Source organism: Penicilliopsis zonata, assembly GCF_001890105.1.
Source record: "Penicilliopsis zonata CBS 506.65 unplaced genomic scaffold ASPZOscaffold_4, whole genome shotgun sequence".
NCBI classification, from domain to species: domain Eukaryota; kingdom Fungi; phylum Ascomycota; class Eurotiomycetes; order Eurotiales; family Aspergillaceae; genus Penicilliopsis; species Penicilliopsis zonata.
Window position 1 is genome coordinate 1,589,252 of NW_019208914.1, and position 27,914 is coordinate 1,617,165.

The window sequence follows — 27,914 nt, forward strand, 5'->3', positions numbered from 1 at the left end:
AGAAGAAAGAAAGAGAATCAGAAAATCCTAGGTTTTATCCAACTTCCCCTCTATCAGCACACCACATTCCAAGCGGTCTGCATGCCCCCTCGTCCTTCACCCTAGCATGACGAGATGAAGGCCGTTTCTTCGAATCCCACCAGACGGAGGAGATATAGGGCAAGGGGCTGATTTTGTCTGTGAACAACAAGCCAGCCTCCGACCCCGAGATCATTGCTGTTACACTGGCTGCTGTCGTGGACGGGGTTCGAGGTGGACAAACCGCCCTAACCAAGACGTCTAAAGAAGAATGGGCGGATCAACAGATAGCACAGTGGCTTGTTGGGTGTCCTTGACACAAGGGTGCTATTATCGTTAAGATGGCTACAGATGGGACTCGGTCTTTAGAGCTGCAAGTATTCTTGCTTGAGCCAGGTCTCACAAGATGCAAGGGAGGATCGACTGGGGCATATCCTGCAGCTGTCTGCCCGGACTCCCATCGAGACTTGTTGCAAACACACACACAAACGCGATAGAAGATATCGAGAGAAAATGATCCATTCATTCATTGCATGAGCAGTAATTCCGATTAGAAAACACCAGAAAGATAATAGCGCCAGGAAGGACAAGTAGTCCCTATTGCCATCCAGCCACACATAACCCATTCCACCTCACCAAGATCTCAACCCGGAGATTCATGCGATATAAAAAGACCAAAATGTAACAAGGGAAAAAAAATGACAAATAATATAGACAAGGAACCATTCCAAGCGGATTCTCAACGCCCGGTAATGTAATCGCGGTTCTCAATGGTCACGCTCTTGGTCATATGGTTGACCTTGTAGACACCGACGAGGCGGGAAGCAAGTTCAAACTGTGCGAGGAAAATAGTTAGCAGGAAGCCATACATCGGAGAAGTAAAACCACGGCTTACCATGTTGTTTCTCAGGGAAATGACGATGAATTGCGCGTTCTTGGTCCTCTCCTTGATGTATGAGGCGACGATGGAGACGTTACGGAAGTCCAGCGCGGCGTCAATCTCGTCCATCACGTACAGTGGAGTAGGTCGATAATGGTGCAAAGCGAAGACTAGAGCCAAGCTCGAGAGAGTCTTCTCACCGCCAGAGAGATTGCTGATGTTCTTCCAGCTCTTCTTAGGAGGCATGACGGAAAACAAAATGCCTTCCGAAAAGGGGTCCAGGGAATCCACCAGTTCAAGCTCGGCGTTACCACCCATCGTGATCATCTGGTACATTTCCTTCAAGCGAAGCGAGATAATTCCAAAGCCTTCCATGAAACCATTGAGGCGAGCTGATCGCAAGCCGTCCAGACGAGCCTTGGCGGCATCCCGAGAGCCCAGCGCGGTAGCCAAGTCAGTAGACCGGGCCTCGTGCTCAGCTGCTCTCCGCCTGTAGTCTTCAATGACTGAGAGATCCACGGAGGCATTTTGCGTCTTCTCCTCCAGGGCTGCGATGACAGCTTTGAGAGATTCCTTGCCGAATTCCGCAAGCTCATCTTTACTGTATGTCTGGAGCTCCATCGATTGCTGCTCCTCACCAAGGTCGCTAATATTTTGCAACGTCAGCTTAGAGAGCTTCTCCTGCCAGTAGCGGTTGCGCTTTTCATTCTCCGTTAGGGCCTTTTGGTTTTCTTCGAGCTTGTTTCGCATCTCAATCTCGGCAGCACGGGTTTCGTTCAGCTCCGCAATCTTGTCGTCAAGCTCGGTCTTGAGTGCTTTAAGCTCCATTCGCTTCGTCTCCAGGGCCTGTCGATGAGTTAGTTAGTCTATCCGGGGTGTTTTGGTCTATGTAAAAAACATACCTCCTGGGCCTCTTCTGCCTTCTCGCGCGACTCAGATGCGTCGCTAGCCTGGCTTTCAATATCCCTGTCGAGTTGTTCCAGGTCTTCAGCGACTTGGGCAATCTCCTTTTCAGCTTCCGAACGGGCCTTTTGGTGCTTGATGACAAGTTTCTCGTTCTTGCTCTTAGCAATCTCGGCGTTTGAAATCTCGTCCGCGAGCATGCTAATCTGTTCCTTGAGGCCGTCGACCTTTGCTTTCTGGCTCCTCAGTCGAACACCGCCCACCTCCATGATCTTGTTCTGAAGAATTTGGATCTCCTCCTCAATGCCGGACTTTTCTGACCGGAGCTTCTCAATCTCCTTTTCGAGCAACTTGATCTGTTTCTCCAAGGCAGAGGCCCGACTGTCATCGGTCTTTGATGGCTTGTGCTCGGCATCAATTTCCTTGATTCGCTTCTGCGCGTCGGCAAGGCTGCGTTTAACACTCTCGATTTCCATAAGAATCTTCTGGATCTTCGTCTCCGTACGAGGGATTTCATCGGACTTTTCCCGGATGAGAGCCTCCATCTGCCGTTGTTTCTCCTGGAAACCTTGGAATTTGCGCTCCATCTCATCCCGGTCGCTCTCAAGTTTGGCGACTTGTTCCTTCGTGGTGTCGGCAACTTGCTTCGACGACATACCGCCCCGTGCAACACGAGTGCCACCACCACTCATGGTTCCAGACATGTCAATCAACTGGCCATCGAGGGTGACAACACGCCAGCGCCTTGCACCATAGGCAATGCGATTCGCTTGCTCTAGGTCCTTTGCGACCAAGGTGTTCTGCATCACACTGTAGAAGGCCGGGGCAAATTTTGGATCCTTGGGCTTAACGAGATCAAACAGACGTGGCACCTTTTCGGGTGTGAAGATCGTGGACATGTCTCTTCGAGGAAGACGGTCGAGGAGGATAAAGTTGGCGCGACCGAGATTGTTTTTGCGCAAATAATCGATACATTGCTGGCCAACTTCCACCGAATCCACCACCATGTTCTCAAGCTGAGGGCAAGCAGTCGAGATGGCAACATCGTATTTCTCGTCGATAGTTCCGAGGTTACCAAGACGGCCATGGAAGCCGTCGATACGGCCTGACTCTTTCAAACGCATAAGGCCAGTGAGGACGCTGCCGCGGTTTTGCGTGCTGGCAAGGCTAGCACGGGCTTCGTCTGCCTTTTGTCGAGCGCTGGAGACGTGAGACCGGATCTCGGGTTCTCTTTGAGAATATTTTTTCAGATCATGTTGCAGTTGGGCAAGCTCGGCTGCAAGCGATTCCTTGTGCTCCTTGCACTCCTCAAGATCGGAATGCTTGGCTTCCAGGGTCTCTTCGAGGGAGGCAATCTTAGTCTGCGCTTCTTCCAGAAGAACAGCACCAGCGTTGCTCTTTTCGCGCAAGATATCAAGCTCACTCTGAGCAACCGCCACGGCAGATTGCCTTTCGTTGATCTTGGCATCCCAGGGCTCCAGGGACTTCTGCTTTGCTGCGATCTGATCGGAGAGTCCTTGGGTCTTGCCCTTCAGGCCCTCGCGGATAGATGCGAGCTCATGCTCCTCCTCCTTCATTTCCTTTTCCAGTTCGGCAGTCTCCCCGGTCTTCTTCTCGATGTCGTCGGAGTGTTTTTCTACCAAACTTTCGCATTCTGATCCTGCAAGGCGACTAGTTTGCATGGCCTTCTCGAGCTTTTTCTGTTTGCCAAGGAGGAATTTCCTCTTTTCATCGAACTTGACCGATTCCTTGTCGTATTTGGACATTTCTTTGAGCATGGCCTGAGTTTCCTTTTCCATGGCCTCGTAGTTCTTGGTGCCACGTTTGTAAGCCTTTTCTAGCTCTTTGATTCCAGTTTCGTTGCCCTCGTGCTTCTCCAGCTCCATATTCAGCAATTCCTGCATCTGCAATATGGCCTCTTCAGTGACCCGGATATTATCAGCACATTCATCGATGTAGATTTGGTAGAGTGTTGATTGTTTGCGGACAAGCTCGTTCTCATCACGGATATATGAGATGGCTTTGTCCTTCTTGTCTTCGAGGGCATTCTTCTCCTTTTCGACGTGTTGGACGCGATTATTCTTCTCCACACAGACATCGTTCAAGGTATCTACTTCCGCTGCGGCCTCATCGATCGGCGTTTTGTACTTCGATGTTCCGATAATGTCTTCGAGATACTCGAGAAGACCGTCTTCGTGCTCGTTCCCTGCTTTAGGCTTCATCTGGGCAATAGATTCGACCTCACCCTGCAGAATGAGGAAGCGTTTGTGATCTAGATCGATGCCACGCTCACGGAGGAAGGTCGTTACAGCCGTGAAATTCGTCTCCTTCTTGTTCATGTAATATTTGCTGGAGTTATTCTTGAACGCTCTCCGTGAAACGATAAGTTGGGAATCTTTGACGACTTCGTGCCCCCCACCGGGTAAATCCAGCACTTCCTGGAAATGAACCTCCACCTCACAAAATGGCAGATCCGGATGGTTAGCAGAGTTGTGAATCAAGGCGGAAATCTTGCCTTGGCGCATTTTGCTCGCGCGGAAACCGAAGACAAACAGCAGCGAATCGATGACGTTCGACTTCCCGCTTCCGTTGGGACCGACGACCGATGAGAAGGAGGCGTGGAAAGGCCCGACAACCTGCTTTCCAGCATAGCTCTTGAAGTTCATCAGGACCAGATGTGTGATTACCATGCGAGGCTTGGGTTCCGTTGACTCTTCGACCACGGGGGCTGCGAGATTACGGGACTTCAGGACAATATCCATCGGCCTCTCTAGGACAGTGGAGTTGGGGTTGATGATGGGGATTTGTTTCGGCTCGTCCGACGGTTTCGACGGGGTCTCGTTCACGGTCCTCTCGGTGATGTCGGCAAGCGGTGACGCGCTGTCTCGCTGTGGGCGCTTTTGCGGTGTCGGCTCGGGGGAAGCCGAAGGCTCTGGAGTAGGCAGTGAGGACTTTTCCGGATTGGGCGTCAAAGACACACGACTCTTGCGGGGAGCCATACTTTTTCTTTTCTGGACAGTACCAGGAGATTCTGTCGGCGTCTCTTCGTCCTCTTCGTTGGTAGTTGCGACGCTGGCAACACTCGCGCCCTCGTCCTCATTCATATCGGTCAGCTGCGATGTCTCAGACTGTTGACTAGCCCTCGACCGCCGGGTTCTCCGCAACACAGGCGCCGTATTCGACCCCGGTCCTTCGTCCGACGTCCTTTTCCTCGATACTCGCTTGACTGTCCTCTTCTTCGGCTTCGGAGTGAACTCCTCCTCCTCTTCTTCGCCCCCAGGGTTGGAAGGCGTCGGGGTCACGTTCCCCGCATCCTCCTCCTCGGGCGTGTCTTCAACGACATAACTCCTCCTGGTAGAGCGCCGCGATGGCCTGCCTCGTGCGACGGAAGCCATGGTGCGGGTCGTGGTGCTGCGTGTGCGATTCAGAAGATAGTGAAGGCAAGTTGACGCTTCTGTGTTTGGCAAAAGTGGGAGGTTGTTTACGTCCCAGCCCGAACAGGAAAGGCGTTGTTTTTCTGCCACAACACCGCCAGCTCCCCTCACCGCCCTGGTCATACCGTACTGTAATCTTTGCTCAGGCAAGCGATCATTGTTGCCCGCAAGGACAAGACGGTTGTTTAGGCTTCTTTTTGTTTATGGGTAGGAGACAGGATGGCTCCCTGGGAAGACTTCGACAGTATCTTCCGGTTCAACAAGAACTTCGTGTACGATGGCAAGATTATTGAGCAGATCCTGTCGAACCGCCGGGCCTTGGAGAACCAGCTCTTCGTGGACCGACTGCTGGGACTGCTGGGCGTGAAGTCGGGTATGTTGTCTATCTAGGTCCCTGCGGAACTCCCAATGGATCGCATCCTAATTGCTTTATCACTCAGTCACCAAGCTCTATCCGCCACGATCAAATGCCGATCTACGATCCCTTGTTCAAAACATCGTTTCCTCGTCGTTCCCCAGTCATCAAAAGCAGGCGGTGATCTACTACATCCTGAAGGACTGTCGTGCGGCCAATGATGCCGCGGCGCAGTTTGCGAACAAGTGCCGTCTACCTGAGAAGTACAGGCTGTTCATTGATGGGTTGTGGCACTTGGACAAATTGGAGTTCAGGGTTTGTCTTCTAGAGCGATTGCCGCGGTGCCTGGTCCCTGCTAACACATGAGGGAATAGCGAGCTCTTGAAAACCTCACAGAGCCATCTCTCATCCCAACGTTCCCCGACGAGATCCTCTACGTCCTATCTCTCTCGCAGCTTCCCAAGCACGATGACAGCCTCGTTCTAGCATACTATCTGAGTGCTTCGCCGCCTCTAGCGTCTGAAAAGGTCCGAAACGCGTTCTTCGACACGTTATGCCGTTCCAGCATAAGCGAGGCGTTCTATTTCACACGGTCACATGGCGAAGCGCACCGTCGGAGCTATCTCGAACGGCTAATCCTGTTTGTACACAAGACTGGTGGAGGGCCTACACGTAGCAGGCGGGCGATGGAATTGATCAACCTACCACTCGACTCAAAGGAGGAGCAGTGGTTCGAAGAAGTTCTATTGCACGGAAACGCCAAGACACTTCAAGGAGCAAAGGACACGGTCATTATGCGACGTCTTGCCACGGGAAAGATGCAAGAGCTCACCACAGAGCTGGAATCGCTAGGTGGGAAACGGATCGACGGGCTGAATTGGGATGACTTGAAGCAAAGCATGAGACACACACAGCCGTTCCCCCCGTCCGGCACTACATGATCTTGAGGTCGACTAAAACAGCGGTTAAATCCTTTTCTAATTCAGCACGGCTGGCGATGTTGGGTAGGAGTTTGGCGTTGAGGTGGCAAGCTATTTTCATGCTGTATGGTACATAATGCGCTACCTAGATATTAGATTAAATGAACAGAATAAAGTTAAAACTAATCTCTTGTATAAATTGTAAAATAATAAAATATTGGAATAGAAAACTTGGAATAAAGGAATGAATAAACATCAAAATGTTCTGCTGTCGCTCGCTCTGCGGACGCCTTTTGGTCAAACAAAACCAAACTTTACCGGACGGTAAAATATAACTATCAATCAACCTCTCAACCAGCTCTTATTATCCCATTCAAACTATCCTTTGTGCCGCTCTCATTCCACACACGATTACTTTACTAGTCGGAGATCCTAGGGTCATCCTCTTCAGCAGTAGCTAAAAATTCATCCATAATTTGGTTGTTTTTGAGTTCTTCCTGGCTGCGGACTGTCTTGCCGACGATTGATCTGCAGGCGCTGGAAGAAACCCACGCTTCGACCGGAGAGGCGAGCGTCGAGACAGGCTCTCACAAGCTTTGATTCTCTCGGTCAGCATAATATACTGCAGACATGACTATCTGCAAATACTTCCAGCAAGGCCGTTGCAAGTACGGGGGTATGGAGCTTCGTTCACGCACCCTTGATAGAACCGTATTACTAACAAGTTGCGCAGATAGCTGTAGATTTGAACACCCCGGTGTGAACACAGCAAGCTCTGGCAATCGATTTGAAGTCCTATCGGGCGGTGGCGGAGGATTTGGAGGTAGGTCGCTGCGCTTTCATTACTTCAAAAGCCATTGAGCGAGGACTGTTCCCGCGTTTGGGTGCTTCTTGGACGAAAGGCCACACTGGTATGACCATCATTCTCTTCTGAGGACTGATATGGCTTACTTTGGTCTTAGATCCTGTTCCTCAGCTGAATTAGAGCACTGTTTATGCTTGCTTAAGGCCACTCTATGTCTTGGTTGTTGCTGACTAGTGAAATGTAGGCCGCACAAACCAACAAAACCAACCAGCACAAAAGTCAGTTTCCCTTCGCCATATCTCTCTTTGACTAACTACCATTTTATTGACATGGATGCAGTTATGGGGTGGTTGCATCCGATATCAAGTTTGACCTCACGCCTCAAAAGGGGCGGCCAGATTGGGTCTTTTCTTCATACGGCCCGGGCAAAAATGCGCCAAAGCAGCTGTTTGGAGGCCCGCAACGGGAACAGAGTTTTGAAGAGATGAGACTGCGACACTATGAGGCTGTCGCTGCAGGAAATCCAGCCCAAGCGATCCAGGAGGCGGAAGCTCTTTATGCGGAGTCGCTGAAGCAGATGGACGTGATTTTAAGCGATCTTGACGGCGCTGTCAAATACATTCTGGACGGCGAAAAGGAACATCCTAATCGAATCGACATCACAGAAGGTAGAGTCGGCCCTGCAATGAGCCAGCCTCAACAGCAAGCATTCGGACAGCCTTCGGCATTCGGTCAACCAGCGCAAGCACCTGCGTTCGGTCAGCCCTCAGGCCTAGGTGGCGCTCAACCAGCCTTCGGAAACCCCTCCGGTTTTGGCCAGCCGTCTGCATTTGGTCAACCGTCAGCGCTTGGTCAGAAACCTGCCTTCGGACAGCCGGCGGCACTAGGTCAGGGTTCTTCTGCCTTTGGGCAGCCTTCAGGGCTCGGTGCTCAGCCTGCCTTTGGCAAACCTGCGTTCGGTCAGTCAGGGTTTGCCCAGCAACAGCCTGCGTTCGGTCAACCGGCATTTGGCCAAACTTCTGCCCCTGCTCCGTCCGGTTTTGGACAGCCTAGTACGGCATCCCCCTTCGGCCAAGTTCAACCTCAAGCTCAAGCTCCAAGTGGCTTCGGGCAGCCTTCGGGCCAGAGCACTGTGTCACCATTCGCTCAGGCAGCGCAACAACAAGCACCAACAGCAACGTCTGGTTTTGGCCAACCGTCACAGACAGCTTCGCCATTCGGCCAGGTCGCACAGCAAGTCCAACCCGCAGCCAACCCTTTTGGTCAACCAGCACCGGCGGCGGCGGCGGCGGTAACTCCGAGCCCCTTTGGCCAACCCGCTCAACAGCCTACGCCTTCACCTTTCGGCAAGCCAGCAGCACCAGAGGCTTCGCCGTTCGGTCAACCCGCTGCGGCACCGCTAGCACCAGCAGCTCCCACCACTGCCGGACCGCCTGCAGTGTTGAAACTAGATGCGCAAGATCTGAACCCTATCCCTCCGTTGAGCGGACAGACGATGCGCGATCCTGTCAGCAAAAAACTCACGGCGTGGAAGGGACAGCCGGTGAAATACATCAATGACTCGCCGTGCTACCTGCATCCAACCGATCGTCAGACCTACGTCCACATCTTCTTCCCCGACGGACCTCCCGATGAAGCGAGTTTGCGCGACGCCTACGGGAAGCCAGAGGAGTACACGCCGGAAGTCACTGAACAGTATGAGTTCTTCATGAAAAACGGATACTTCAAGGACGGAGTGATCCCGAGTGTTCCGCCCAAATCGGAGTGGGTGAGCTTTGATTTTTAGACAAGTCTCCCCACGGAGTTGATTACGGTGATACCCCATCGCGAGACAGTATTCCAGCTTCTAGACAGAATAGTCATAAGAGTAATCACTCATTACATTACGAATTGAGCTACCTATCTTCGATAGAGATGAAAGTGCACAGTGTGTATGGCGTTAGAATTTTTTGCTTTCCATTTTTGAATTGAGGTGCTAGTGGGTATCTATATCGGCCCAGCATAACCCAGACAGCGATGTTTCCATCACCGCCGAAGCCGCTGTATAGCCTGTAAATCCGACCAACCACACCACCCCATCTAAGAGGTGGTTGGAGCACACAGCCAACCCGAGCGAACACGTTTAGGCGGCAATGGTGACCTCAACCTCAACACCGGCCTCGATGTTGATGATGATCTGCTTGACGGTCTCAGTGGGGGCGAGAAGGCTAGAGATGCGTAAGCATGGTTTTTTATTACATATGAAAGGGAATATAGATGGATATGCAGGTAGACATACTCAATGAGACGCTTGTGGATACGCATCTCGTACTTGTCCCAGGTCTTGGAACCCTCACCGTTGGGGGTCTTGCGGGTAGAGATGTGGAGGGTCTTGGTAGGGAGACGGACGGGGCCCTTGACCTGCAGGCTCTTGGAGCGGGCACGGTCGATCAGCTCCTGGCAGACCTTCTCGAGGGAAGCGACCTTGCGGGAGGTGAGGGTGATGCGGATCTTGTGGACCTTCTGTACCGGTTGTTAGCCATTGAATCTTGGGGTTCGCCAGTTCACTGGCGATGCGATTGATGATATATATGAGAATATATAGATCATATATCTCTTCCACCAGCTTGGTATACACGTACAGGGCCCTCGCCGAAATCCTTCTCGGGCTTCTGGAAAGACATGGTGATTGTTGGTGGTGGATGGCTAAGGCAAGTTAGTTCCAAGTCGGATGTAAACTGGAGGAAGAATTCGTAGGGGAGTCTCACGTATAAGGCTAAGTGCCAATCAAGACCTGAACTTCCTGGTTCGGTAAAGTGATGATGGCTGCAGAGGGGATTAATTATCGACTCGCGATCGCGACGTTCTTTTTTTTCCCACACAAAAACGGCGGAACTCTTGGCGGGCTCGGTTATCTGGCGCTAGTCCGTATTTAGACGCCTACCGCTGAGTCATCGTTATTACCGCTTTAGGCGAGTTTCCTCCGTCAGGTGGAGCCTCGCCTTGGATACGGCCACGACAAACGACAGAAGGTGGGAGGTTCTGTGTGCTAAGAGACTCAGTTTCTGTGCTTATTTTACCTGTTTTTCCTTTGGTTTTCGGTAGATTCGGCTTTCTGTTTGTTTGTATAATGGCAGAACTGCCTGCGCTGGCACCTGTGCCCCCACCCGCAGTGCGGAGCAGGATACAACATGAGGACTGGGATGCCTTTCTAGATGCGTGGACGATGCTGGTGAAGATCCGGCTAGAGGCTTCTGAGCAAGCCTTTGCGCAATTTACGCCTAACGACGGATCAGCCGTGTCCTTTCTGTGCTCATTCTTCCATGAACTATCGGCATCAGAGGGTTCTCCATCACGACATTCATTCGATGCTGGTCCGAAATCAAAGGGGTTGAGAAAGCTCTCTTTTCTTCTCACCAGGAGGCTTCTCCTAGAGCAGCCGTCTACGGTACCGTCTGAGCTTCTGGGGTGGGGGTTTCTCAGTGATTTGTCCTGCTGTTACCCCTCCAGTACGACTTTGAGGAAGTTGATGATCGAAGTATGGAACAAACACGAAAGCACGATTGTTTCGAGTCTCGAGAATGCCAAAGCTGCTATCATCAAGAGCCTGTCGTCGAGTGCAACTTCAGCAAGCGCGCAGGCGATCTCCGATATGAGAAGACTCACTGTTCTGGCTTCTGTATTACCGGCTTGTGGGCAGGTCCTTATGGTAGGCTCAGACTTCCTGGATACGCTGTGTGAGGCATATACCACAGACCCGAGAGAAGTACTTCGAAGTATTATTGTGGCGACTATCTATGTGGGTTTGATGACGTTGTTAAAAGAGCCCAAGGCCAACCTGTCGCTACTCCTGGATCAGCTCTTCAGTCTGAAGGCCAGCGCTGGGGTTGGGACTCCAAGAGCAAACAAAAACGCTACACTTCTCTCAGACCTGATATGTAGTACAGACCTACTTGTTCGCCTGGAAAAGTACACAAGCATCCATCCACAAAAGAGAGCGCAGGATCTTATCGCCAGCTTACGCTCATACCAATCTCATTCAAAGGAGTTGCATCATCGACATCAAAGACATAGGAAGCCAGCCCGACATTCTGACAAGGGCAAGGGTCGTGCTGCTGCTGATGGACCCGTTATCCCTGAGCATCTCCATGCTCACAAAATGTCACTTATCACCCAGATTCAAGACCTTTTCCCGGATCTTGGACCGGGTTATGTTGTCCGATTGCTCGACTTCTACCAAGACAACCCTGAAATAGTGATTTCACATCTGCTGGATGACTCTCTCGCCCCGGAACTTCAAACACTAGACCGATCGGAGCAACTCCACGCTCCCATCAACTCAGTCCCCCATCGGGATGCACTATTACCTCAGCCTACACCCCCGCAGATTCCATCACCGCCGCTTAATCCGACCCCCGCCTCCTCTCGCAAGAACGTTTTCGACAAAGATGTGGATCTTGCAGAACTCACCCGTTCCTCTGACGGTCAAGCTCACGGCCGACTTCGGTTCGGCCGTGCGAATCCCGAGCTCACTGCCGATGCCATCCTCGCAGACCGCAGCCGCCATGCCGTCAACAAAGCAGCCATCATCTCCGCCCTGGCGACATTTGATTCCGACGACGACGAGCGAGACGATACCTACGATGTAGCAGACGTGGGCGGAACCGTCGACACAGGCGCAAATGCCGACGATGCCGACGCGGAGCGCCGCACCCGACAGGCAGAGGAGCACGAGGTGACGCTGTTCCGCACGTACAAGGCAAATCCCGCGCTATTCGCGCGCGACTCGGCAACCCGGCGCGGACAGCCGCGCGCCTCTCTCAAGCGCGAAACCGGTATGACCGACGAAGCGATCGAGGGATGGGCGGTGATGTTGGCGCGGGACCCGAAGCGCCTCGCGAAGCTTGAAGATCACTTCACCCTGGGAGCAGGCGGGGCCGGCGCTGCGGCTGTCCAGCCCGATCTTCCGTCCACGGCGTACCGAAAACCCGGCCGGGAGGAGGTCGATGACGACGAGTCCGACGAAACAGGTGGTACCGATGGTGGTGCGTTTTCTGGGAGAGGCGGACGAGGCGGACAGGCCCGTGGAGGGGGAGGCCGTGGAAGGGGCCGTGGAGGAGGGCGAGGCGGTACCGGGAGGGGGAGAGGAGGGACTACCGGGTTGTCCGGTGAACAGAGCCAAACTAATACTCCATTATCACACCAGAGAAAGGAGCAGCACAAGGCTAGCAGGGCGAACCATAACCGACGGAATCAGAGGGCCAAGAAGGTGGCTCGCGGGGGTGGGTTGCCGGGTTAGTAATTGTATATAGACAGACTATTACTGGACACTTTTGTCCCCGAGGCTACGAAATAGGATGGAATTCGAAGAAATAAAGGAATTCCGTTCAGGATAATTCATTCGCTAGAGGATCATTATTAAGTGAGGATAATGTTAACTACAGGGCTCTATATATCCACCTACTGTATAAGAGAATGTCACAGTGTTTGCTGACACGATCAATGATGGTGGTCTGAAAAGATACCCTGCTCCGCATATGACTTCCTACACTCTTCCAAGATACGAACCTGCTTGGCAACATCGCCTAGCCGCCCGATGACCTCCTTGTTCCCGTCGTAGAAGGTGAACACGGCATATGGAATACCCGTTTCCTGACAGAACTCCATCACCAACCTCTGCGTGCGGCGCAGATTATGCCGCGGGATGCGGGGGTATAAGTGATGGATGGCCTGGAACTGCAGACCACCGTGGAAAAAGTCGAGCCAAGTCGGGCAGTCAACATCCATGGTGGTGCGGAGCATCTTCTGCGGGAAGGACTCGTGGATCCCCAGGTCAGCTGTAGACATGGCAAAGTGGGAGAGCGTAATCTGCAGATGGAGCGGCGCGGTGACCATATGCGAGATCATGATGAAACTGAACCGGCTGCCCCATGTCGGGATAGAGCGGTAGAGCACCCAGTACCCAAACCAGTACCAGAAGAAAACCTGTCCGCCCAGCTCGAACCACCGATGCCACCAAGCAGGGCCCTTCCTAGGCGCCTGTCCACCGAGAAGGTACTCCCAGCTAAGACGGTAGAGGTTGAATCGGCCAAACAACAAGATTGGGTAATACAGGTAGTTCTGGTACTTGAGCATGAACTGGGCCGCCGCATCAAAGGCCATGATTCGATCGTAGTAAGTGCTGCGAAGGCTGTGGAGAAAGCGATGAGAAATAGCGAAGAACGGCATATGTTCGATGTCAGGGTCGTGTTCTGGCGCGTTCGTCACGATGTGATGCACATTATGGTTGCGTTTCCACCATCCCAGACTTAACCCGCCCAAGTAATCGGCGATGATGATCCCTATCACTGAGTCCACGTGGAAATGGTGTGTGATGCCCATATGACCAGCATCATGGGCACTGAAGACAAGTTGGTGCCAGAAACAACCCAAGAAAAATCCAGAGACGGAGAACCACCCCATTCGGAGGAAGATGTATGACAAGGAAGCAAAAAGCGTGTATCGACAACATTCAATAAAGTAGCTAAAGTAGTTGCATTGGTAGAGGCCCTCCTCACGAATGCGCTTATTCAACTCCCGGTACTTCTGGCGGATGTTCTCTTGGCTGGCTGCGTCCAGCGACGGGTATTTGGCGGTATCAAGCTCAATTTGCTCGCGGGTTCTCGCATCAAGGAAGAAAAAGGGCTTCGACTCGGATTCTTCCGGAGGGCATGGGGAGGTCGAGACTGATGTGTTCGTCGACGTGTTCGACTTCCTCCGACGCAGGGCGGGTTTCGCATCTATCGCATCAAAGATCGGAGAAGGAGGAGCCGAGTTATCCTGGCTCGAGCTGTCTTCTTCCTCTTCTATCGCACACGTTTTCTCATCATAGGGACGGAATTTTCCTCCTTGGATAGGGGGGAGGAAGTTGGACCAAAGGCCTTCGATTCGACCGATTTGAAAGGCCAGCATTCGCTGACGCGCCTCTTTCGAATGCAACCTGCAAGGGAAATACCGTATGAGCTTATAGCAGCCTCAAAATCATGTTTCAGCCATGGACCTACGCAGTAATCTCATCTGTAGCATCCCTTCCCACCATGTGCTGGATGGACTTATCACCTCCTGGATGGTACTTCACCCAAGCGTCCACCTTCAGAACCCGACCATCGTATATGAGTACCAGCCTTCCATCAGATATGAGTCCCTCAATGTAGCGCCGCGAAAGCACAGTCTCTTTTCCACGACGAGGGGGCGCAGTCTTGGTTGCAGGAGCTGCCATCGCAACGTTGCGGTGTGCCGTCACAGAGTAAACAAATCGAAAAAGAAAAAACCCCCAGGAAATCGACCACGATGAAAAAAGAAAAGCTCAATAGCACATCTTATATAATGAGCTCAACCCAGAGAGAGAGAAAGAGAGAGAGATGAAATCCAGTTCCAGCAGCTCTTCGATGAACACTGTTCCTGGACCGTTGCAAGATCTGGCCAGAGGCGGGGAGGAAACATTTCGGCCAAAGAACTGCCCACGGGTCGATCCCTTCCGGAGTCCAACCACGCCACCTACTACTTCGTCAACTAAGCTATCGCGAAGAAAACACGGACTCCAACATGGCAAGGGTTGCGATGGCGAGTTCAGAGGTATGAGTTTATTGTTGATTCTACTGCTGCTGAACATCCGCTAATTCTACGCGCAGGATGCCATTTCTCCACTTGTCCAGCAATGGCTGGAGTGGGACCAGGTATAGATGAGCTATTGTCGAGCTTCATTTCTCGACTGGGCTTGCTGTAGACCTCGCTAATGGACTATGGGGGAAGGAGCCAGAGACGCGGAGTGAAATCGAGAAACTTCGAGACTCTCACGATGTGGAAGAGTTGGAGCAGCGACTACGTAACCGTATGTGGCAACGAAGTAGAATGAATCGTCGGACTGTGGATGCTAAAAAGTAGCTAATGGTCGAACTAGGTATTCAATTCGGAACTGCAGGTCTTCGCGGCCGGATGGCAGCAGGGTTCGCCTGCATGAATTCGCTCACCGTTATTCAGGCGTCACAGGGCTTAGCCAAGTATCTCCGGAACAAGCATCCAGAGATAGCATCCAGAGGGGTGGTCATCGGACATGATGCTCGTCATCGTTCTGACCGGTTTGCCGGTCTCGCTGCCAATGCCTTTATAGCGGAGAAGATCCCTGTCTGGTACTACAAGAGCGCCTCGCCGACTCCGTTAGTCGCGTTTGGAGTAACTCATCTGCGCGCAGCAGCAGGAATCATGGTTACTGCAAGTCATGTATGTCGATTTGTCTGGTCAAGCTCAGAGAGCAGAGGCTAACAGACTGAAGAACCCAGCCCAAGACAACGGTAAATTGATCCATAGATGCCTCTTATTGGTTTTTAACTGACATCATACAGGATACAAAGTGTTCGATCTCTCGAGCTATATTATAGATTGATGAGTACTGACAAAGTTATAGCTATTTTGAGAACGGCGCGCAGATCAACACGCCCATGGACGTGGAAATAGCCCAGTCGATCGAAGAGAACTTGGCGCCATGGCCTCATGCATGGGATGACCTGCAATCAAACGAGATTCTGCACGATGATGCATTGGAGCAGACTCTACCTCAATATACCGAAGCCGTCTGGAAATATGCAGTAAGTACCGTATCTCTCTATGCAGATTTCCCGGGCTGATTCCCTTCCTCTATAGAGTTCCACTGTGACGGACTGGAAACAGCCCAAACCTTTCGCCTACACACCTCTCCATGGTGTTGGTGGTCTAGTCTTCCCATCATTCTGTCGGTCCAAGGGAATCTGCGCTTTCACGACTGTTCCTGCGCAAGAGAAGCCCGATCCCGATTTCCCCACTGTTGCGTTCCCTAACCCGGAAGAAAATGGAGCCTTGGACCTTGCAATTCAGACTGCCGACCAAGAAGGAAAGACTTTGATTATCGCACACGATCCCGATGCGGATCGTTTTGCTGCTGCAGAGAAAGTAGAGTAAGTCAGCAGCACCACTTACCAGACTAATCCCAGGTTCGCTAATGCTGGCCCAGCGGCTCGTGGTTCCTATTCACTGGTAATCAAGTCGGAGCCCTTCTTGGATCCCATATCTTCGAAACCATCGATAGCCAAGGTAGCAAGTCTCCTATTGCAGTTCTCAACTCTGCTGTCTCCAGTGGAATGCTTGAGAGAATGGCAGTGTCCAAAGGCATCGAGTTCCGAGAGACCCTTACAGGCTTCAAGTGGATGGGCAATATCGCGCGTACTCTTGAAGAATCAGGATATCTTGTTCCCTTTGCGTTTGAGGAAGCCCTGGGCTACATGTTTCCTTCTATCTGCCACGACAAAGATGGAATCAGTGCAGCTATGGTATTCCTGGCGGCAGAGACAAGATGGAGGGAGCAGGGTCTCACTCCGTACACGAAACTCCAGCAACTCTTCAAGGAATTCGGCCACCACGAAACATTAAACAGCTACTTTCGTTCCCCGAGCCCGGAATTGACGAACGTTCTATTCCAGGGTATTCGAAACGGGTCTTACAGAACAGAAATGACCTTGGGTTCCTTCAAAATCATGCGTTGGCGGGACATGACCGAAGGATACGATTCTGGGACAGCAGACAAGAAGCCAGCGCTGCCGGTGGATAAGGGCAGTCAGATGCTTACGTTGTGGCTGGACGGCGATGTTCGGTTTACTCTCAGAGGCTCTGGCACAGAGCCAAAGGTGAAATGTACGTTGCGCTTCCTCTGGGTTTTACATTAGCAATTTCTGACCATAGATCATAGTGTATATTGAAAGCTGCGGTGCCTCGCGTGATCTTGCAGTCGCCGCAGTCTGCAAAGCCTTTTCGACCGTCTTAAATGAATGGGTTCTGCCTTTTGCTCCGTTGATGACCTATAGCAAACAGCTTCCCACTTCGTCCGGCCATGTTTTTACGGCGGCATGAGTGTTTAAGGGATAAAGAAAGACATTTGTGAATAAAATGAAAATCAGCCTTCAGTATCGACATTTCGAATCAGACTGCTTGGATTTCCCATTCTGACGAGTTGATTCCTTTGATCTATCTCCATCAGGCGACCTTTTCGTAGCAAACTGACGGGGACCTTCGACAGAGTCCGTGCCATTGTGTAAGCAAACCCTGGCAGTACCTACGAAAAATGACTTGAGAGGTGATTGTTTGCTATAGCAGGTCCAAGACCCTATTTGCATAATGTTCCACTGACGAAGCTTGAAGGGACCTGGTCGAAACCCATCAAACTGCGTCAAGGTTGCACCGAAGGACGCCTTTCCACCCGTTGAACATATATATAACTGTGTTGACTTCCCCTGCCTCTGGGTCTTTGCATTCTACACTGGCTACTTTTATCAGGCTTTTGAACAATCCCCTTAGGATTCTTTGTCAATGACAACATGATGGCTTGTCGCTGTTCCCACAGACATCACACCCACCACGCTGACTCGGAGCATCTAACACATCATCGAGATGAAAATGCACTTAGTACGGATGGTCATGATGGCCATGCTCTCGGGGTACCCGACTACTCGACTCACGAACACTGTTCTCGACCCGCGTGCCATAGAATGAGAACAGATGCCCAACACATATACAGTGATCTGTATGTAGTGTGTTCACTGTGCGGACCCAATACCGCCATGCTGATTTTACTACCAGACACAACGAACCGTTGATGTGTTGTCGAGCCCACCCTCAGAACGTCCATGACGACTACGAGGAGGAATGCCACGCTCATCAAACCCATTCCCAGCTCCAATTCCATTCCCCAGAAGTGCAGAATCACAGACACAATCACCTTCATTTCCATAAGCACTTCACCCTCCCATCTAGTACAGAGGGACTATGTCATTCTCATTCTCATTCCCAGTCCCAGAGTACGGCGCATGTCTGTCACAATCTCTCATCCCATTCACAGTGTCAGTCTAACTCCCACTCCAATTCACATGCCCATTATCGCGCGCACTCGCATGCACACGCTCGCTCTCATGGCCATTCCCATTCGCATTCGCATTTCCATGCAACCTACCGAGAACGATGCCATCACCACCAGACCAGAAAGGCATATGGGCCCCCTCTTCCTCTCTCCTTCATGGCCTGTACTCGACGAGAAGGAAGGAGTCGGTCAAGAGATCCGAACTTTTAGAGTAGCTTTCTTTAATTCCCTAAGCAATGGTAAATCATTTCGGGATATGGATTTATTTTTGTTTACAATAAAAAGAATAAAAAATAAAAAAAGAATTGCATCATCCGTGAATCGAACACGGGCCTCATCGATGGCAACGATGAATTCTACCACTAGACCAATGATGCTTGGTTGATGGGGTTTCGGAGTTGTACTATATGACTGACTAGTGTTTGTCACTGTGGAGCTTTAGTTTACTACCAGTTTTAGCCTTGGGTACACTACTACTGTACAGAGTAGTAGGCGAAAGGTACAGGAGGAACGTCAAGGAATACCGTTACTATTAGGTCGAGTAAACTCTGCATTCTAGTCTTTTATCATAATATTTGATACAAATGGTTCAGACATAGGAAGGAAAGGTGATTAGAACATAGAATAAGAAATGCTACATGTAGTTTGCTAGCTGGGCTAGACTAGAGGTAAGATACATGAGGGCGGCGAGATGAAAGAAATGGGAATATATGGTGGTCGCCTTGCACTTCTACTTGTCTAAAAGTGGATAGCCTTGGAGTAGGTGGCCATGGCAGCCTCCTTGAAGGCCTCGGCGAGAGTCGGGTGGGCGTGGCAGGTGCGGGCGACATCCTCGCAGGAGGCGCCGTATTCGAGGGCCAGGGCGGCCTCGGCAATCATCTCACCGGCGTTGGCGCCGATGATGTGAACGCCAAGGATGCGGTCCGTCTCGGCGTCAGCAATGAACTTGACGAGACCCTCGGTGTCGAGGTTGGTCTTGGCGCGGGAGTTGGCGCTGAAGGGGAAAGTACCGACACGGTACTTGACGCCCGAGGCCTTGACCTCAGCCTCGTTCTGGCCAACCCAGGAAACCTCAGGGTGAGTGTACATGACGCTGGGAATAACACCGTAGTTGACGTGGCCGTAGCCCTTCTTGATGTACTCGATGGCGGCGACGGCCTCCTCCTCGGCCTTGTGAGCCAGCATGGGGCCGAAGGTGCAGTCACCAATGACACGGATGTGGGGGAGCTTGGTGCGGTACTCCTGGTCGATCACCAGGCGACCACGCTCATCCTTCTCGATACCAATGTTCTCCAGGGCAAGACCCTCAGTGTAGGGTCTGCGGCCGATGGCGACCAGGACCACATCGGCGTCCAGGGTCTCCTCCTTGCCGCCCTTGGCAGACTCGACGCTCAGGGCAACGGTAGCACCGCTGTCATCACCCTTGGTAACCTTGGTTCCGGTCTTGAACTTGATACCCTGCTTCGACAGGATCTTCTGGGCCTGCTTGGCGATCTCAGCGTCCATACCCGGGCCACCGATCTGGCTCAGGAATTCGACGACGGTAACCTCAGAGCCGAGGCGAGACCAGACGGAAGCCTAAAAAGAATCGATTAACATGAATTATGTTCGTCAAGGAAAAAAAATTGAAGAGGAAAGGGGTGATCTCATACCATCTCCAGACCAATGATACCACCACCAATGACAACCATCTTCTTGGGGACCTCCTTCAGGGAAAGCGCGCCAGTGCTGGTGATGATTCTCTTCTCATCGATGTTCAGGCCGGGGAAGGGGGTGGCCTCGCTACCGGTGGCGATGATGATGTTCTTTCCACGCAGGACCTGCTCGCCGCCATCGTTGAGATTGACCTTGACAGTGTTCTGGTCGACGAAAGCACCGGTTCCCTTGACGTAGTCGACACCGTTCTTCTTGAACAGGAACTCGATACCCTTGGTCAAACCGTCAACGGAGGTGTCCTTGGCGTTCATCATCTGCTCCAGGTTGAGCTTGACATCGCCAACCTCGATACCGCGCTTTTTCGTGTCGTGGAGAATCTGGTGGTAGAGGTGGGAGTTGTTGAGGAGAGACTTCGAGGGGATACATCCGACGTTGAGGCAGGTTCCGCCGAGCTTTCCACGCTTCTCGATACACGCGGTCTATGTCACAGCCGAGGGGTTAGCAAAGCGCGATCACGGCCAAATTTCAATTTATGTATGTCTCGTACCTTCAGACCTTCCTGACCGGCTCTGATGGCAGCAACGTATCCAGCGACACCACCACCAATGATCACAAGGTCGTGCTCTTCTATTCCCAAGAGTTAGCCAGGTTTTTTTTTTTTTCTCTTCCCTGTTTTTTCTCCATTGCCCCGGAAGCACAGGATGGCCTCTGACAGGGTCTCGCGACAACATAATGATAGCAAACATACCGGCCTCAGAAGCAAAGCCACGTTTTGAGCGGCCGAAAGCAGCCAGGGACGGGGCAGCAATGAAGGTGGAAGGGGCAGACTGGGCACCGGCTGGGCGGAGGACAGACCGCGGCGTCGCTCGCGGCAGCATACTCCTGTAGAACATGGTGGAGGATATATAGGACAGGAGCGAAATAGACAATCAGACAGAGGCAAATCGACAAGAACCTCCTCGACAAAAACTGCGGGGAGGGGAGAGAGAGAGCGCAATTGGGATGGATTATGGGATGAAGATAGGATTATCGCTGAAGATGTTGGGAGCAGCTCAAGTCCTGGAAAAGCAAAAGCTGTCCGGGCCGGTAACTAACGACGGTATTGGTACGGTAAAAAAGCCTCAGCCATTGTGGCGCGGGTTACAAATTCATTATGTAGTACGTAATGAACCGGTATTGGTGTGCTGGCAATCTGTAATCCGGTAATTTAAATGCCCAGTTATCCTCGGCCAACCAGAATCGGGTCAGATCGGTTTACGTGGTTTGAATGCGCTATATGATTCCTTACTACGGATAAACAATGTTAGATAAAAAGTATAACTGCTAATCTATATGTCGTCATAATTCTGAATGATATTGTAGCTATCTTGGGAGAGACTCTCTGTATTGGCCTGTCGTCCCTCCGACCGATCATGACTGTATCAGAACTGTTTTCCGGGAGGTCGGTGTGGCTGTGGCTTATGTCATCAGGAACATGCCGTCATCAGACCAAGTATGAAACTTCAAGACTGCAGGGATTATTATTAAAATATATCTATAGAGTAGATGCATTGTTTGATATGCATATCTTTCTCTATTTGCAGCTTGAAAGTAAGGTGTTTAAAATGTGGTAGGTCTGTTGTTAAGAAGACTATATATGGCTATATAAATATCTGGTTTCTGTTGATGTTATATTTTTATAGACACCGATATTATATCTCGCCTTCCTCAGTGACTAGGAACAGACCTAGTGGGTTCATTCTCTCTACGTTTTCGCATTGGAATTAAGCCATTCCTATGTAGCTTGCAGCTGTAGATGATGTATTGTTGGTCGAAGGAGAACCATCCTCGCTGTGAGGGCAAATCTTAGGTGATGAAACTTCTCCTGCAGTCTCAGCAGCCATGAATTGGTCCATAGCCATTCTGATATCGATCTCCAGCGTAACAGACTCAAATCAAATCCGATAGATTTTGCGTGGCTGGTGTTCAAGTAGTCATCGAGTCGACCGGTCTTGTAGCCATACAGCCTCGGTTTCAGCAATGCCTGGGATATTCAAGTGATCGCATTTCCATGGATAGACAAGAGAGACCATGAATCGATCGAGAGTGGATTTTCCAGACAGAAATTATTTGTAGGCATCAAGAACAGTTATTCAAGGGATCATGGGTAATCTGGGCATAAACACCATTCTATTCGGCCACGTCCAATTCACCCGGTTTATTCCCGTATTTTGATATTGAACTGCAATTAATTAGATTTCAGTCTTGCGTGGAATAGTATCGCATCATTGCAAATGGCATTAGATCGAATTGGATGTCTATCGAGGCCATTTGATTGCCTGAGCACTGTAGTGCTCGTAATGAAGCTGTATAGCCGCTATTGTAGATCATTGAATGGCTCCGAAAGCTGCCATTACAGCAAAGAAACCGTGGTGGTATAGTGTTTTCGTTGTTGCTATCTGAAATATCAGAGTGAGTGTAAGAGTAAAAGGAAGTTGGTTGGGATCTTGAGGTCAGCTGCCTGACCTTCCTTTCTCAGGCAACTCCCCGCCCAGTGAAACCTCCTCTTCTTCTCTGCCGTCATCACAAAGGATCTGCGCCTTGATTTCCTCGGAAACGATCCGTCTCTTTTCCGATCAGTTGGCAGCAAATTATTCTTCCTGGTTCCTCCTCTGTACTTCGATAACCGATAATCTACCAGGGTGATATCTTTGTCTGCTCCCTCCTACTGCGTCGGTCTCCACCCCCACGATCGGAGTACACAAATAGACAACAGGATGGGCTGACTCTGGGGTAGAAAACGGCATTATCGAGCACCCATAAACTGGCATCTGCCTGAACGACATGGTATCCTTGACTCTTGGCTTTTCGCTCAGATCGCCGAGTCGGAGTTTGCCCGGAAAATCGGGGGAGGAAGGGCGTCTGGAGTCGTGATAAGTGGAGCAGGACAGGGTCTCAACTGCTGTGTTTTCCGCCTCCTCCCACCGGGATGTAACCATATTCGATCGTTCCGGTGATTGTTGATTCCTTGTTCCTATGCCGATCTTTGTTCTCAAATTTCAATGGCTGGAAGACCCGAGTGACCCTGGTCTTGCGTGTACAACCCCCACGGCTCTGGATCGCTGGGCGGGAGACCGGATTAGGCTATCGGGGGGGGTGTTAAGCGCCTACCGCTTGCAGAGCTACACACATATATATATAAGTACCTCATAGGACCCCGCGAGTCGCGAGTCTAGAAGCCTGTCTTCTTGTGACTGGCGCATTTTTTCTCCGTGTTTTTTTGTGTCCGCAGTTTTGGGTTGCCAGGATGAGCGACAAGATTCCTGCATGGAATATCGTCCACAAGCTAGAGAAGGGCTACCTTCTCGGCGCAGTCAACTGTGTCGCTGCCCTTTCTATTTTGTTTTTTGGATATGACCAAGGCATGATGTCTGGGGTCAATAATGCCAAGGACTACATTGATCTCATGGGATTTGGCTACACTGAGATGGTGGATGGATGGCCCACCGCCGTCGTGACCAACAGTCTGTTGCAGGGCGGTATAGTCTCGGTTTATTATCTAGGCACGCTGTGCGGGGCCCTGCTGGGTGGCTGGATTGGTGATCGCATTGGAAGAGTCAAATCTATTGCCGTAGGCGCGGCATGGGCTATTCTGGGGGCCTCGCTGCAATGCTCTGCCCAGAACCACGACTGGATGATCTGCGGTAGGACCCTCAATCGGCTGTTAGGACAGAAAAACTAGGATCAGGTCTGACTGAGACAGCACGTTTTATCAATGGCATTGGTACCGGTATTTTGAATGCGATTGTCCCCGTGTGGGCGACTGAGACTGCCGAGCATACCTCGCGAGGACAATTCATCGCCATTGAATTTACCCTCAATATTTTTGGTGTCGTTCTAGCTTACTGGCTCGAATTGTACGTGCAATTCATTGCCCAGCAATGTCTATATAGCTAACGAAAAAAGTGGTCTCTCCTTCATCGATGGTGGTGCTTCCCCCATCCGCTGGAGGTTCCCTATCGCCTTTCAAATCATTTTCCTGTTGATTTTGTTCGGGGCTGTCTGGTTTTTCCCGGAATCTCCTCGATGGCTTGTCAAAGTCGGTCGAGAGGACGAAGCACGGTACATCTTGGGCCGTCTGCGTGGAAACGAAGGGAACGACCGTATACGGGCAGACGCTGAGTTCCACGACATTCTCAACATTGCAGAACTGGAGAAGACCATGTCGCACAGCAACTCGTATCTGTCCATGCTTTTTGGGTACAAATCCGGGGACCTCCATCTCGGACGCCGTGTACAGCTTGTGATATGGCTGCAGATCTTGCAAGAATGGGTTGGTATCGCTGGTGTCACTGTTTGTAAGTCGATCATATTCATCTGTGATTCGGGGAACCTGGTTGAGTTAACACCAATCTAGACGCTCCAACGATTTTCAGCATCGCAGGTTTCAACTCGATGAAGAGTCAGTGGATCAGCGGACTAAACAACGTCTTCTACATGGTAACTAACTGCGTTTCTGGACCACTGTTGTGCAATATTCTGATCCCATCTAGTTTGCTACTCTTATCTGCGTCTTCACTCTAGACCGGATCGGCCGTCGATGGACTCTATACTGGGGCTCTATAGTTCAAGGGATCGCCATGTTCCTTGCCGGTGGTTTCTCGCGTCTCGCTATCAACGCTAACGACGCTGGAGACACCAGCCACGCCGCCTCTTACGGCGCCGCTGCGGCGTCCATGATTTTCATCTTTACTTCAACCTTCGGCGCTACCTGGTTGACGGTCCCTTGGTTGTATCCCGCCGAGATTTTCCCCTTGGCCGTTCGAGCCCGTGGAAACGCCTGGGGGGTGGTAGGTTGGAGCATCGGAAATGGATGGTTGGTGAGTTGACCCCCCCCCCTTTTTTTTCTCTCTTTTTTTAATCATACATAAGAAAAGAAAAACTGACTGTCAGACTCTTCTATGTCCTGTCATGTTCGATGCGATTGGAGAGAAGACTTTGTACATTTTTGGGATCAGCAACGTCATCACTCTCCCCATGGTATGGGCATTTTATCCCGAGAGTAACCAGCGCACGCTCGAAGACATGGATCTGCTCTTCGCCGCCAATACACCCTGGGTGTGGGATGCTGAACGGACCTTTGCCCGCCTCAAGGCCGAGAATCCCGGCCTGGTGCAATCATCGAGTCGGAAGAACAGTGCCGTGGATCCAGAGATCGGGAAGTCGTTGGCTACGGAAGTTGCAGTATCGGCAAACCAGGCGAAGAACGATGATGAGGCCACCGGCGCGGAGCATGTTGATCGCTCGTGAGCCATAGATTGACAAATTTGCTGGTACGGCATGATTCATGAAGACATGTTTTATGAAACAATTACGATGTTGACGATGATAAACGATAAACCTGGCTAGATATTGCTCAGCTATCTATAGATAACTGATTAGTTTGTCTTTGGCAAAGCTTTACACGGTCTCATTTTGACTGCAAGATACTGGAATCTAATGATCATCTAATACAGAGCCAATTTTAGGTACCAGTCATCCTTATGAAGAAGCAAGTTGGTTAATCATTTCCAAAGTCTGGTTCAATCAGTGTGACAGTTAGGGCTAGTAAGCAGTGCTATATCACTTAGATCGATCTCACTGTGTTTTCAACAGCTGGATTAAGGAGAGCTTGCTGAAAAAATTCAGGGGAGATGGCTATAAGGACGGGAATCAAGGGATATCGTTAATTCCCTTCTCTCAGCGATGCCTCCCTGTGCTGTCATTGTTGAAGTCAGTTTGTAGATCCAGAATCTACCTTCTTCCCAATCGCCATGAATAGATATTTCCTTCCGTAGAGCCCTAGAGTCCATGCGGGCAAGGAGGCTTCCAAAAGTCAGTTTGAATCTCGCCCGTCTGGACGCCCCTGTCAACGGTGTTTGTTCGTGGCTGGTGGTCGAGCCGCGAAATCAGACAAGGATACTGCACTGTATTCAGGAGCAACATGGCAGAGGCCGCTGGATCATACTCCAGCATCCTAGCATGTACCAAGGCGTAGGAGATCGACATGATTGGTCACTTTGAGAGCATTCTGCCTCAGGCATATATTTATCACGACTCATCCTCATTCAATTCCAACTTCAACTTCATTCACCTTCATCCTTCTACAAGTACCTACTTAACGAAGAGTTTGCTCAAAAAAAAGATATACATGTAAGATAGAATCTAGATACTATACATGGACATACTACTAACAGATTAAGTCTTAACATGACCTCACCAACCACCACCACCATGATTCAACCTACAACAGCTGCCACCAGTGGTACCCCTGCTCCCAAACCAATTACAAAAGGGGCAGTAGACACGTCTACCACATTAAATCTGAAGCTGAAATACCTCCGCCGCATCTCCCAGCACCCAAGCCTAACACCGTACCGGCGCAGAGTGTACCGCGCTCTGCTCTCCATCCCACCAGGCCGATGGACCACGTACTCCGCTCTAGCGACGTATCTGGACTCGAGCGCCCGGGCGGTCGGGAACGCGATGCGCACGAACCCGTTTGCGCCTGAGGTGCCGTGTCATCGGGTGTTGGCCGCGGATCGGACGCTGGGCGGGTACAAGGGGGAGTGGCGGCGAGGGAGTAAAGAATCCGCTGACGGGAAGTCGAAGAAGAGTATCATCCCTGAATCGAAGCGGGAGAGGCAGAAGAGAAGCCTCCTCGAGGAGGAAGGGGTGCGGTTTGATCCTGGGGGGAAGGCGTTGGGGGAGTGTTTTTCTGAGTTCGAGATTACTACTGCTCATTGACTTCCTTTTGAATTAGTTGTTTGGATATAATTTGATAATAAGTCGGTTCTCATCATCTAATCTATACATGGGGCTGGAACCCACGATTCATAACATCATAGCCAGAATTCTCCTTCAAGACAAAAGAAAGAAAGAAGGGAAAAAAAAAAAAGTATGTCAGTCAACCCAACGCCGGATCCCCATCTATAGTCGTCTCAACGAGTTAAAAGAAGAAAGACAGCTGAAAGAGGTCTTGGGAAGAAAAGGAGAAGAAAAAAAGGGAATGTAAGCTAGGTGGGTTCATTTGGTGACTCTCTTTGAAGCCACCCGTTTGGGAACGTCGATGTTGTGGAACGAACGGATGTGTTCCATTAGGTGGTCTCGACGGGGAAAACCATTGATCCCTTTGCGCGGACAATCTTCGATCGGACAGTCTTGATACACAGGATAGTGCACACTTGACTGGTGTCGTTTCTGGTCGGCAGAGCGTGTGAACGACCGGCCGCAGGTGGTGCAGGTGTATGGTTTTGGCGGCCTAGAATCCCAAGTCAGATGAGGTGCACTTCGTCCGGACTAAGGTAATGCTTGAGAACTCACTTGGATGATGATGGCCCAGGAGGTAGATCGGCCGCTTCAGCCAAATAGGAAACGGAAGAAGGGGAAGAAGAGGAGGGCAGCAGGAGGAGATCTGCCTCCCATCCTTGCGGCCAGCGAGCCTGCGTATCGTATGGTAGACTCATCTGACTTTCGAGGGAAGCAGGAGACTGAGGAGGAAGACCGAGGGAAGCGGTAGTTAAGTCAAAGTAATAAGACTCGGCCTGATCAAATGGACTGGACGGCGCCAGCATCGAGGACTGATGGGGTGATGACTGTGGCGAGGGCATGTCGGATTCTCCCAACGATGAAGCGTAAACGTCAGGATAGCTGAATGAGAACTGCAGAGAGCCTTCACTGCCGGTGGAATAGGATGGCTGCATGGGTGGGCAGTAGATAGGGTTCGAAGCCTAGACAGAGAATGTCCATTAATTTTTTTTTGATTCCTCTCTCTATTTTTTTTTTTTTCAATTGCAAAAGTGACAAACAATCATGAGACCTACCATGGCTGAATAAGAAAACATGGTGCCTAATAATAATGGCAATTATGATAGTAATAATAGCAATAATAATATGTAGCTGGATACATAGAGGGAGATCATCCGTATGTATGGGCTGAGGGTATTCCGGATGGGTGCGCAAGCTTCTTAAATGGCCTGAGGAGACGAAGTGGTTCGAAGAAGGAGTACTTAGTATTTAGTTACT

General features: G+C 50.9%; 11 protein-coding genes and 1 non-coding gene across 12 annotated transcripts; 7 read left to right on the forward strand and 5 right to left on the reverse strand.

Annotated features, from left to right (window-relative positions):
• Positions 1 to 521: 521 nt before the first annotated feature.
• ASPZODRAFT_130794 (hypothetical protein) lies at positions 522 to 5,005 on the reverse strand. The gene is made up of 3 exons (XM_022722593.1): positions 1,801 to 5,005; positions 914 to 1,744; positions 522 to 853 (listed from the first exon to the last, which is right to left on the reverse strand). Exons 1-3 carry the CDS (start codon positions 4,903 to 4,905, stop codon positions 758 to 760), a joined length of 4,032 nt encoding a protein of 1,343 aa, XP_022583195.1. The 5' UTR covers positions 4,906 to 5,005; the 3' UTR covers positions 522 to 757.
• Positions 5,006 to 5,402: 397 nt separating this feature from the next.
• ASPZODRAFT_130795 (hypothetical protein) lies at positions 5,403 to 6,687 on the forward strand. Its single transcript, XM_022722594.1, has 3 exons — positions 5,403 to 5,608; positions 5,676 to 5,905; positions 5,965 to 6,687. The coding sequence occupies exons 1-3, from the start codon at positions 5,455 to 5,457 to the stop codon at positions 6,529 to 6,531; spliced, it is 951 nt and encodes a 316-aa protein (XP_022583196.1). The 5' UTR covers positions 5,403 to 5,454; the 3' UTR covers positions 6,532 to 6,687.
• Positions 6,688 to 6,868: 181 nt separating this feature from the next.
• On the forward strand, positions 6,869 to 9,252 carry ASPZODRAFT_130796 (hypothetical protein). Its single transcript, XM_022722595.1, has 4 exons — positions 6,869 to 7,186; positions 7,244 to 7,333; positions 7,560 to 7,593; positions 7,655 to 9,252. The coding sequence occupies exons 1-4, from the start codon at positions 7,141 to 7,143 to the stop codon at positions 9,099 to 9,101; spliced, it is 1,617 nt and encodes a 538-aa protein (XP_022583197.1). The 5' UTR covers positions 6,869 to 7,140; the 3' UTR covers positions 9,102 to 9,252.
• Positions 9,253 to 9,571: 319 nt separating this feature from the next.
• On the forward strand, positions 9,572 to 12,593 carry ASPZODRAFT_150873 (hypothetical protein; the record flags this gene model as incomplete). Its single annotated transcript, XM_022725682.1, has 2 exons — positions 9,572 to 9,788; positions 10,432 to 12,593. 2 exons carry the CDS (start codon positions 9,572 to 9,574, stop codon positions 12,591 to 12,593), a joined length of 2,379 nt encoding a protein of 792 aa, XP_022583198.1.
• Positions 12,594 to 12,740: 147 nt separating this feature from the next.
• Positions 12,741 to 14,872, reverse strand: ASPZODRAFT_130800 (hypothetical protein). The gene is made up of 2 exons (XM_022722596.1): positions 14,338 to 14,872; positions 12,741 to 14,273 (listed from the first exon to the last, which is right to left on the reverse strand). The coding sequence occupies exons 1-2, from the start codon at positions 14,550 to 14,552 to the stop codon at positions 12,794 to 12,796; spliced, it is 1,695 nt and encodes a 564-aa protein (XP_022583199.1). The 5' UTR covers positions 14,553 to 14,872; the 3' UTR covers positions 12,741 to 12,793.
• Positions 14,563 to 17,412, forward strand: ASPZODRAFT_1657291 (hypothetical protein). The gene is made up of 10 exons (XM_022726725.1): positions 14,563 to 14,908; positions 14,965 to 15,009; positions 15,086 to 15,164; positions 15,234 to 15,553; positions 15,606 to 15,624; positions 15,676 to 15,685; positions 15,738 to 15,918; positions 15,974 to 16,263; positions 16,320 to 16,996; positions 17,052 to 17,412. Exons 1-10 carry the CDS (start codon positions 14,879 to 14,881, stop codon positions 17,210 to 17,212), a joined length of 1,812 nt encoding a protein of 603 aa, XP_022583200.1. The 5' UTR covers positions 14,563 to 14,878; the 3' UTR covers positions 17,213 to 17,412.
• Positions 17,331 to 18,469, forward strand: ASPZODRAFT_165524 (hypothetical protein). Its single transcript, XM_022726715.1, has 3 exons — positions 17,331 to 17,435; positions 17,501 to 17,882; positions 17,939 to 18,469. The coding sequence occupies exons 2-3, from the start codon at positions 17,677 to 17,679 to the stop codon at positions 18,423 to 18,425; spliced, it is 693 nt and encodes a 230-aa protein (XP_022583201.1). The 5' UTR covers positions 17,331 to 17,435; positions 17,501 to 17,676; the 3' UTR covers positions 18,426 to 18,469.
• A 52-nt stretch (positions 18,470 to 18,521) lies between these two features.
• Positions 18,522 to 18,592, reverse strand: ASPZODRAFT_t62. The gene has a single exon. It is a non-coding gene; the product is annotated as a tRNA-Gly (tRNA).
• Positions 18,593 to 18,901: 309 nt separating this feature from the next.
• On the reverse strand, positions 18,902 to 20,881 carry ASPZODRAFT_130802 (hypothetical protein). Its single transcript, XM_022722597.1, has 4 exons — positions 20,620 to 20,881; positions 20,419 to 20,498; positions 19,868 to 20,350; positions 18,902 to 19,793 (listed from the first exon to the last, which is right to left on the reverse strand). The coding sequence occupies exons 1-4, from the start codon at positions 20,762 to 20,764 to the stop codon at positions 18,954 to 18,956; spliced, it is 1,548 nt and encodes a 515-aa protein (XP_022583202.1). The 5' UTR covers positions 20,765 to 20,881; the 3' UTR covers positions 18,902 to 18,953.
• Positions 20,882 to 23,157: 2,276 nt separating this feature from the next.
• On the forward strand, positions 23,158 to 25,160 carry ASPZODRAFT_140961 (hypothetical protein; the record flags this gene model as incomplete). The annotated part of the gene is made up of 6 exons (XM_022724707.1): positions 23,158 to 23,554; positions 23,593 to 23,767; positions 23,817 to 24,208; positions 24,268 to 24,350; positions 24,404 to 24,730; positions 24,804 to 25,160. 6 exons carry the CDS (start codon positions 23,158 to 23,160, stop codon positions 25,158 to 25,160), a joined length of 1,731 nt encoding a protein of 576 aa, XP_022583203.1.
• Positions 25,161 to 25,990: 830 nt separating this feature from the next.
• Positions 25,991 to 26,721, forward strand: ASPZODRAFT_165528 (hypothetical protein). Its single transcript, XM_022726716.1, has 2 exons — positions 25,991 to 26,042; positions 26,093 to 26,721. Exon 2 carries the CDS (start codon positions 26,100 to 26,102, stop codon positions 26,634 to 26,636), a length of 537 nt encoding a protein of 178 aa, XP_022583204.1. The 5' UTR covers positions 25,991 to 26,042; positions 26,093 to 26,099; the 3' UTR covers positions 26,637 to 26,721.
• On the reverse strand, positions 26,684 to 27,848 carry ASPZODRAFT_130807 (hypothetical protein). Its single transcript, XM_022722598.1, has 3 exons — positions 27,713 to 27,848; positions 27,213 to 27,619; positions 26,684 to 27,150 (listed from the first exon to the last, which is right to left on the reverse strand). Exons 1-3 carry the CDS (start codon positions 27,713 to 27,715, stop codon positions 26,916 to 26,918), a joined length of 645 nt encoding a protein of 214 aa, XP_022583205.1. The 5' UTR covers positions 27,716 to 27,848; the 3' UTR covers positions 26,684 to 26,915.
• Between the last annotated feature and the right edge of the window lie 66 nt (positions 27,849 to 27,914).